A 10,972-nucleotide genomic window follows, 5' to 3' on the forward strand; every position below is an offset into this window, starting at 1 on the left:
AATAATACAGCTAGCACTCATCTCAGCCACTGCATGATAAGCTCTCTACTCCCCTTACGTAAACAGACCTCCGCACAGCATCTACAGACATATTCGCATACTGACTAGGGGGAGAGGTAAAAGAAGTATGCATGTGTGTGTGTGTGTGTGCTTGAGAGATAGAGAGAGAGAGAGAGAGAGCATGATCCCTTCAGAACAGCTGTGTTGGCCATTGGCCTCCTCACTTTAGTAATTTATAGGCTTCACCAGTTGAGTTTGTTCGACGTTTATTTAACCTTGAAAAAATATAGAGGCTCCACAGAACCGCCGTCTGGGATTTTTTAAGAGAGCATAGAACTGTAAAATCAGCTCAAAAACCCAAACCATTACAAGTACGGTGTAGGAAAATTATCGGGAAGATCGTCATCCAAATGTATATTAAATATATTACTATAATGATGTAATAACTGTGAGTGTGTGTGTGTGTGTGTGTGGTGTATGAGTGAATGATGTGTGTGTGTGTGTGTAATGTATATGCATTTGGATGTGTTTGATCGGTTTGTGCCTTATGTTTGTGTGTGTGCCTTATGTTTGTGTGTGTGTGTGTGTGTAATAGTGTGTGCTTGCGTGAGTGACCACAGTGAAGTTTGTATCAATGAAGTCGTAACCCCAACTGCTACATTCTGCTCCCTACAACATAAGATATACAACTTCCTGCATCCGCACCACACCGCTGCCTGACAGATGTGCTTCCAACCCCCCCCCCCCCCACACACACACACATACACTTCCCATCCATCTCCACGGCAACAAACCTCACAGCACACCTGGCTCTGGGAGTTACTCGATTTCCCTGGGCCACCTCGCACCACACACGGCGAGTGCTGGCATCCCATAATGAGCACCAGAGAGAGAGACACGGAGGGAGGTGGAAGGAGCTGCAACACTGGACTGACTGAGTCAGTCAGTCTCTGCCAAGGCACTCTTGGCCACAACTAAACTGAATTAAAACCCATACTGAGTCTCTCTCTCTCACACACACACACACACACACACACACACACACAAACACACACAGTACAGAATGGAGCCAAGCAAAGAGAATTTCATGTCAAGTGAGTTCTTCCATCGGTTGGTTTTTGGTTTGCTTCATTTTTGGGGGGGCTAAATGCTGCCATCATTGTTGGCTGTGGATTTGGGAGTGCAGCAAACATGCATGGGAGACGGGCGAGACAATGGAGGGACTATTCTCTCCCAAGTCCCTTATAACCACAGCTCATCAGTAAGAGCAGAACATGTGGGACTGAAGGAGGTTCTTAGATGCTTAGGAGTCATCCAGCCATGTTCTCTCACTGCATTCAAGATGCCTGTTTTTCGGCAAGGACCAGGCCACAGAGAATGGGAAAACTGGGAGATATGTTTTGGGGAAACAATGGACCAGCGAACGAACAAACAAACAAAAGCCTTGATTTCATAATAGCCCCCATATGTGGCCTTTAGCCGATTACCAGGTCATTTTCCTGTTCTGTTAATTGGCAATAGACCTTGTTGTTTCTGGTCTATTTCGTTGCTGCATAATTGTGTACATTTTTGTGTCCTTAACTCCTTGATTACACTCTAATGTTTACATGGATGCAATCGTCCGTGAAGTTGATTATTTGTGACAAATTGAAACGATTTGTAGAGGCGTTTATCTCCTCAATTTCCCCTCCACAAAAGCACTGAGGATGATAAACCCTGGACCCTTTAAGAGCACTTTTTCCTTGAGAATCCACAGAAGGGAAGAGAAAAAAGAATCCCCTCACACTCGTGAGAACCTTGTGGGCTCCCACATTCCCCGAACGAGACGCTTTTCCAGAATGTTACAGGGCGTGTAAATCAGAATGTTCCGCGCCGCGGTTATCGGCGATCCTTATAGACAGCTCAGTCATCCGGACGAGAGCCCCTGACAGCAGCAGCGGGCACGCCGCTCACCAGCACCCAGGGAATCAGGCCCCCATACACAGCCTACAGCAGCGGGCACGCCGCTCACCAGCACCCAGGGAATCAGGCCCCCATACACAGCCTACAGCAGCGGGCACGCCGCTCACCAGCACCCAGGGAATCAGGCCCCCATACACAGCCTGCAGCAGCGGGCACGCCGCTCACCAGCACCCAGGGAATCAGGCCCCCATACGCAACCTGCAGCTGTGGGGCCGCTCTACAGCACCCAGGGAATCCAACCCCCATACGTATTACGCAGTCTGCAGCTGAGGGGCCGCACGCCAGAGGGGCTTCTGAGCACTCAGGCATGAGCTATGAGCCATCGTGAACATGTCATTTCCATGGCCCTTTAACTATGCTCTCTGAAAGTAGGTCTTGTCTATTGATGGAAGAATTGTTGGACGTGAAGCTCCTTGACTGTATGAATAGATACATACATACATACATACATACATACATACATACATACATACATACATACATACATATATACATACACATACTTCGTATGGTTATATGGAAGAATACTACATAGCAAGCATTACGCATATGTATAGAAAATGTTCCTCAAAATAAAAAAAGAATAAAAAACAGATCTATCACAAGATGTGAGCTATGGGGTGTCAGTGAACATGGCGTGTCCATGACAGAGTGCTCTCCTGAACTATGTTCTCTGAAAGCAGGTCTGTCTGTCTAAGGAAGCATTTTGTGGGTGTGTGGCTTCTTCATTACATGAATTCGCGCATACATATTGTACACTGTACATACATACATACATACATACATACATACATACAGTACATACATATACACATCACAATGTATCACAAGAGGAAAAGAGATCCGCACACCAGATAGATCCCATGACGTTTTGAGCTTGTGGCTTACTTACTGCTCAAGTCTGAGGAAGAGCCACAGGCTCGAAACATCACAAACAATAATAAAAAAGATTATGAATGGGAGTTATCTGGTGATCACTTTTCCTCTTGTAATCTGAACCTAAACATTCAGGCTAATGATAGAGTATTGTGAGCTACTTCTACTTTTATTATAACCTAGAGGCAAGTGTAACCAATGACTAAATTAGTGGCCTAAATACCAGAGTGTTGTAGTCCCTAATAGGAACATGATTTACAAACCTCGGTAATGCCTTGCAGTGCCCTAATTCTGCCTTATGTCAAAGGTCGAAGTTCAAAGGCCAACTGTCCCCGAGTAGCAGCTAAATTTATGTCAGAAGTAGACCTGCTTTGGGGTTACTTTTTGGATGCAACCGTTCATGCAGCTGTCAAACACATGTTAATTCTTCACACAGAGAGAGAGAGAGAGAGAGAGAGAGAGAGAGAGAGAGAGAGAGAGAGAGAGAGAGAGAGTGTTTTGATTAAGGCTGGCCTTGTGCTGTGAAAATACAACAGTGGCAGCAATCATGTCATCGTCTCTAGCTTATTTACAAAAGGACTGTAGCATGCATCCACACACACAACTGCAAGCCCAATCACTATGTACTGTATGTCCCAGCACAGACATCTCAAACACACACACACACACACACACTCACATATACAGTACATACGCATACACACAGACACATACTCTCTCTTTCCATCTGTCTCATTCCATCTCTCTCCCTCCCTCTTTCTCTCACTCCTCTCTCGCTCTTTCTCTCTCTTTCTTTCTCGGTCTGTCTTGGCTAGCACTACTAGCCCATACTCAGCACACTCCCTCTCCTCCTCACATATGGTTTGAATAAATGTGCTTTACACCACTCTCCACCTAATCAAATTCAGGCCCTAAAGCAAAGCATTTTAACGACTCCCTCACCCCAGCCCTAGCCCCCTTTATCTCTATCTCTCTCTCTCTCTCTCTCTCTCTCTCTCTCTCTCTCTCTCTCTCTCTCTCTCTCTCTCTCTTTCTATCTATCATAGTATACTTAAGAAATATGCCATGAGTGAGTGGGGTTGGTATCCACGGCTGTGGTTCAGCCATTTCACTCTACAGTCAAATTGAGAGAGAGAGGCTGTATGTGCACAATTTGTATACTTGTTTGTCCTCCCATTACATACTAATCTGAACATTAAACCTACTCTATTACATACTAATCCTAGCATTAAACTTACTCCATTACATACTAATCTGAACATTAAACCTACTCCATTTACTCAATTTGCTCATACAATAACGGTCAAACGTGATGTGAAATCACTGCTATCTCGCTTTGAATGAATGGAACTATCACATTGGACAATTCAATACAAAATACAGTGATTACTTGCAGTTAAGATGTCCTGTGATATCCCCACTCATGGAATGCCTCTTGTCCAATCAGAAATTCATTAAAACTTGGATAGTATTAGATAGTGTATACAGTTTGTCTCCTCTCCTCCTTTCGCCTCATCATCACCTTTTCCATCATTCTCCCTCTCACTACCACACACCTCATTCAGTTTCTTTCTTTTATTCATTCTCTCTCTTTGCCCCTCTATCCAAACTTTCCCAAAACATTCATTTCATCTCTCTTCTCTGGCCAGACCTCTCATCGTCTCATTAGCTGTCACATCTACAGCACATTGCCAATCTCTTTCTTTTTACTGTTTCCAAAACCATGTGAGTGCCACAAAGCAAGCGAGCAGAGAGCAAACATTACTGGACAGCCTGAGGCAGAGAGAGAGAGAGAGAGAGAGAGAGAGAGAGAGAGAGAGTTTGGGAGTGTTAAACATTTACACCCCGTACATAAGGGATTTATTAACCCATTACACACCTTAACAACCTGCAGCCCCACAACATATATACAAGTAGACGTCATGACATATACAGCAGATTCCACAGAGAGAGTGATATGAGATATGAGAGAGAGAGAGAGAGAGAAAGAAAAAAAAAACCCTTACAGACAGAGATGGTGAGACTACAGACACAGTGATCTGTAAGCAAAGGGCCCAAAAAAGATAGAATGAAGGAAACTGTAGAGGAAAGCAAATAAACGAGTGTGGCGGTTTGATATAACTACAAATGGGATACAGTACGGCCACTAGCAGAGTGCACAAGGCTTCACTCAGTCCACCCTTATCCATGCTAGCCATCTCTTCACTCAGTCCAGGGACCCTGGTGCGGCTTCTTAATCATTTGTTTGTTGATGGATGGCAGTTCGTTGAAGATAAGTAGCTTTGATTACAAATTTCATTTGGTCGAGCCCGATGGATCGTGTCAGGTTGGCAAGCTGTCAAGAGCTCCAGACCTTCTACCAAAGTTGTTTTCTTTCATTAAACAGCTTCTCAGATAATGACATACTGTAAACAAACGGCTTATTTTGGCTTCTCTCACATCGTTATGTATTCTTTCATAAATCAGCTGCATTAGAGAGACTGACAGCCTGTTTGAAGTCCCAGATAATATGATCGAGCTCTTCCATGTCCTGGTGATTCTACAAGCAGACATGGAGGTCAAACACTACAGAGCACACACTCTCAGCTCTCTCCCCATCGTTGGATGCTTAGACATCAGCCCCAGCCAACAGCCAGAGAGGGTGATGTTTGGATACGTCCTTCTTGGGTCCACCAACAGACTCCATTTGACACACCGCCGCTCCATTTGCATGGCGGTTTTGGGTACGTGTGGTCGGACGGAGGAAACAAAACCATGACTGTGGCAATGACGGTTAGCGCAGCGCAGCCTTGGTGTCTTGGCCTCCGCATACAAACCTCCCAGCCAGCCATGGCCACAGTGCCCTTACAGCAGCATACAGAGAGAGAGAGACACAGTGTCCTTACAGCAGTAGGAGAGGGAGAGAGAGACAGAGAGACAGAGAGGGAGAGAGAGACAGGCAGACAGTGCCCTTACAGCAGTATACAGAGAGAGAGAGAGAGACAGTGCCCTTACAGCAGTATATATATAGAGAGAGACAGTGCCCTTACAGCAGTATACAGAGAGAGAGAGAGAGACAGTGCCCTTACAGCAGTATATATATAGAGAGAGACAGTGCCCTTACAGCAGTATACAGAGAGAGGGAGAGAGAGACAGGCAGACAGTGCCCTTACAGCAGTATACAGAGAGAGAGACAGTATCCTTACAGCAGTATACAGAGAGAGACACACACAGTGCCCTTACAGCAGCATAGAGAGAGAGAGAGAGAGAGAGAGACACACAGTATCCTTACAGCAGTATACAGAGAGAGAGACACACAGTGCCCTTACAGCAGCATAGAGAGAGAGAGAGAGAGAGACACACAGTATCCTTACAGCAGTATACAGAGAGAGAGACACACAGTGCCCTTACAGCAGCATAGAGAGAGAGAGAGAGAGAGACACACAGTATCCTTACAGCAGTATACAGAGAGAGACACACAGTGCCCTTACAGCAGCATAGAGAGAGAGAGAGAGAGAGAGACACACACAGTATCCTTACAGCAGTATACAGAGGGAGGGAGGAAGTAAATAGAAAAGGTTTGAGACTTTTAATGCTTAAAAAACCCCTTTGTTACCAATGCATGAATCAAGGACTCCTAAAATGTCTACTCTATAGACGTCCACCCTACGTCCACACCATGGTAAGGGAGCACCAAGTACCCAGAGAGGGCCAGAGGTGGGGGGAGGTCAGAGCCCTCTCATCATTCCCTGCAAGTTCTCAGGGGCTGAAGAATGCGCGTAATTCACAGGATTGCACCGACATCCGCTAAAGTCAGAGAAATAATAGGAAGGGGGGCTCGGGTGAAAGACGCATAGAGAGGTGAAAGAGATCCCACTCCTCCACACCACGCCCACTCTGCCCCAGGTCAGGTATTCCAGCTATCCTTCCTTTCCGCCCATCTTTCAGAGAGTGTTTTTTTTACTTGTATGTACAGTATATATGACTTGGTCATGAATCGCTTGCTGTGATGTCATTTACAGCTGTGCTTTGCAGAAGGAAATGTGTGACCCAGTTGTCAAAATATTCTCAGCTGTTTCAGGAGGTTGGGATCGGCCTTAGGTGGCAGAGGTTGTGACGGTGTGTGTATGTGTGTACGTGCCTCTGTGTGTGTGTGTGTGTGTGTGTGTGTGTGTGTGTGTGTGTGTGTGTGTATGTATGTGTGTGTGTGTGTGTGTGTGTGTGTGTGTGTGTGTGTGTGTGTGTGTGTGTGTTGGTGTGTAATGGAAAAAGTGGCACTCACGGACTGCATGGTGATGATGTGAGCTTTCACGCTGAGACTGATTTCTGTCCACTTGGCAGCATGGCTAGGCGCTTGTGTGTTCATTATGAGCAGGACATCGAGTGTGGTGTCTGTGTGGTATCTTTTCATCCACTTTCCACATCTGCCTCTAAGTTCCGTATCTGCTGATTCTTGTCGCCACGTAAACACACACATACACAGTGACTAACACATATCTTTCCCACCAACACTCGCACACAGAGACCGACACACTTCACCGTCTTTCACACTCACACACACACACACATACTCTACACACACACACACACACACACACACACACACACACACACACACACACACACACACACACACACACATACTCTACACACACACACTCACACACACACACACACACTCTACACACACACACACACACACACACACACACACACACACGCAAGTACGCCTCAGCTCTCTCCCACTGAGCTGGCAGAGAAGACATGGCTCACTGGCCTCCTCTCTTGCATGCTGCCTGTGGACTGCTCAGTGGAGACAGTGAGCCTCTGTGTATGTGTGTGTGTGTGTGTGTGTGTGTGTGTATGTGAGAGGTCTGGCTTCTCTGTAGCGCTCAAAGAGGACATAAACAGTCCAGGAACTCATCCATTACCACAAGGGCTGGGGCTTAATCAATAAAACACAGGGTCTCACAAACTCAGTGATCTCTCCTGTTAGAGAGCACACACACACACACACACACATACACACACACACACACACACACACACACACACACACACACAATTGCAGAAACGCTTACATACACACATACACAATTACAGAAAGACTTACACACACATACACCAATACTTCCAGAATAACATGATGCCTTTTGCATGACTCAGTACAGGGCACAAATTAGGTTTCAAAGACCTGCCTCAAAATCCAGAAACTTTTTACCGAAAAGCAACACACCTCTCCAGCCAACAACAAATTCCCAGTACATCAGAATACATGAGATCTACGCTCTTATTCTGTGAATTATCTGTCTGCACTGAAAACTGGTGTGTTTTCTGTCCATTTACCTGATAAACACACTGGCAACCATCTGATTTGATAGCATACACGTGGGAAAATATCTAGCTAGCGTGCAAAGGGCTCGCTTGAAATTGATGTGGCACAAAAGGGCCCAAATCAGATAAAACCTTTGTGCTTGCACAGTCACAGGCCCATTTGAGTGGTTGCCACGTCAACCCATCAAAACACTTGATAAGCTCCTGCTGGTGAAACCCCAAGAGTCTCTTCAGAAATTAAATCTCCTGATCGTCGTTAAAAAACACACAAAGATAGACACTAGCCATCCCACCCAAACAGCCAGTTGTGCAGACAGTGGTGTTGGATGAAATGCTTCTTGGTCTACAGCATGATGACATACAGTTTAAAGGACACTAGTCGATTACTGTCTTTTGTGTCGTTTAAGAATTGAGAGCGCCTGAACATGAACATACAGTAGGCCTAAATGCGTAAAAGTACAGCAACAGAGAAATCAAATGTACAGTGACCCTGGAAAATACTTAATTTCTCATGTCTTTAGAGTTATATCATCATTACAAGTCCAACAGTATTTACAGTTCCAACACACAAAACTACTGCACATGGGTGCAAGTGCATGTGCGAGGGAGAGAATGACAGAGAGTTAGATGGAGGAAGGGAGAGAGAGAGAGAAAGAGACAGAGAGAGTGAGAGAGAGAAAGAAAGAGAGAGAGAAAGAGAGAGAGAGAGATAGAGAGAGAGAAACATCTGCCTGGGTTTGGGTTTCTCAGACAGCCATGTCCCATCCTCATCTTACTACTTAAGACTGCACAAACAAGATAAGCATTCTTAGGAGTTCTGAAAACATTCCTTAATTTGTGTTCACGGCCTCGACCTGATTCTTCATTACCCCCCTCGCTAAGTCATCCTGTTTGGATTCGACCGGAATGAATGAACCCTCACAGGCACTCCACTGAGTCATTCATCCTTTCCAACCTGGAGAAAACCTCTCTCACACACACACACACATACACACACGCATACACACACACACTCTCCCTCCCTCCCTCTCTCTCTCTCTCTCTCACACACACAGAAAGAGGGGGGGGGGTCAAATACCCATACAAATACATACCCACATGCACAGATGCTTGCACACAATAGTTCAGAACAGCAACACGTATGCATTCCATATGGTCACCAAAGCCTCTTTCCATGCACAGGGAAGAGAAGGGGGGTGAAAGAGTCTCCTCTTCATTTTCACCAATATGCTTCCATTCAAAGCCACCACTCACCCACCCCCTGATTCCCATGAACCGGCAATAAAATACCGCTAAAGGGGTTTCTGTTGGGGTTGGGGGAAGTGAGCATGGAGGAAAGCTTGCACAGAGATCTCGAGTAATTGGGATAACTTGAAGTGCACATAGGGAAGGGAAAAACCCTGTTGTCATCAAACTGAAACAAATTCTATAGCTTAAGGAGTATTTAGTTGTATCTACAACTATGCTATAGGAGAGCAGTTTCTGCATCGGTGTTGATAAGTTTGATCGGGGTATCTCACCTGCCAGTCATGAGCTGACTTCGGGAAGGGCTGCAGAGAGGCTGCACGTAATAATTCTCCAACTTCACTCCGGTGGCAGCGAGTCTGTCTATTGCCGGCGTCTTGATTTCAGATCCGTGATAACCCACATCACGGAACCCTTGATCGTCGACCATGATAAAAATGATGTGCGGTTGGGATGGGGTTTTGTCCAGTTCGTTAACGTGGTTGGGTAGTCGGGCGTTTATATTACCCCAGGATGAATAACCACAGACAGTACAACTGAGCACCGATAAGGAAGTCAGCATTTCCAAAGCCAACATCTTGCACCACCGGTGTTTCTCTGTCTCAACGTGAAGTCATGAGCTCTACTAATATCGCAGGACAAAAACGGCTCTTAAACGTGAAAAATGACATCAGATACTATGTGCACAGCACTTATATTGCCGTATGCCATGCTGACCACAAAGCATGCATAGCGTGTGCATGGTCCGCTCGCGCACTGGCGGGTGTAACAGAAGCGCTTGGAAATTGGGTTCGCATTGTCTGACTTGCCGCGGTTGTCGAGGTCCACTTCTATGTTAATCTCTGCATGTCAATGGAAGACAATGCATTAGCCCTATAGAGTAAAATCCCCGAAAAGATCGTCAGCCAGACAAAACGGGCTAACTCCCTAAAACATCTAATTAAACCTTCCCCTTTCTTCACGACAGCTGTGGCAGCAGGTTCTTCTGAAGTTGTGTATCACGTTTGCAGTTCTTGAGCCCTGTTGACTTGACACGCATGTTCCAGCTTTGTTGAACCGAATACTGTTTCCCACAATACAATTTTAAGTTGAGCTACCATGAGTGTCCCTAGAACGTCTCCAAAAGTATGAAATGTAGATCCCCTTTGGGCTCGTCATGTTAAGTCTATGATTCTCCTCTGGCACATCTGCCTTAAATTCGCCACTCCAAGTTGCAAGCCAATGACTATGCGTTTAAGTCCTTCCCTCCAACTGGCTGCGCCAGACCGACACAGTTTATGTGTGTGGGACTGTTTTTGAGATGAGCTAGACTACATGTAATCGGAATACTGTAGCTCTGAGTATAGTACTTCTTCACCTTCTGGAGTCACCAAACAGTATGAGGACTCGCTGATGCAGAAAAAATGGCAACACTTAACTCACAGTGAAAAAAGGGAGTCAGGGCTTTTCGGACCTTTCCAACTTATAACGACACAATTGCATATTACCGGTATAGTTTTGTATGAAACACAACCGTATGTCGGATAGTCATTCCAATAGAGCCTAAGCATATTTCACTATTATGTAAAAAAAAGGG

The 10,972-nt window shown here is 45.5% G+C and overlaps 1 protein-coding gene across 1 annotated transcript in view; it reads right to left on the reverse strand.

The window, feature by feature from the left end:
• The window catches only part of arsj (arylsulfatase family, member J), a 17,183-nt gene extending 6,574 nt beyond the window's left edge, over positions 1-10,609 (reverse strand). The window contains exon 1 of the mRNA XM_042069533.1: positions 9,672-10,609. Within this exon, the coding sequence (XP_041925467.1) occupies positions 9,672-9,973 (302 nt within the window). The 5' untranslated portion in view covers positions 9,974-10,609. The remainder of the gene's footprint in view (positions 1-9,671) is intronic.
• Positions 10,610-10,972: the final 363 nt, after the last annotated feature.

Source organism: Alosa sapidissima, chromosome 18, assembly GCF_018492685.1.
Source record: "Alosa sapidissima isolate fAloSap1 chromosome 18, fAloSap1.pri, whole genome shotgun sequence".
In the NCBI taxonomy this organism is placed as follows: domain Eukaryota; kingdom Metazoa; phylum Chordata; class Actinopteri; order Clupeiformes; family Clupeidae; genus Alosa; species Alosa sapidissima.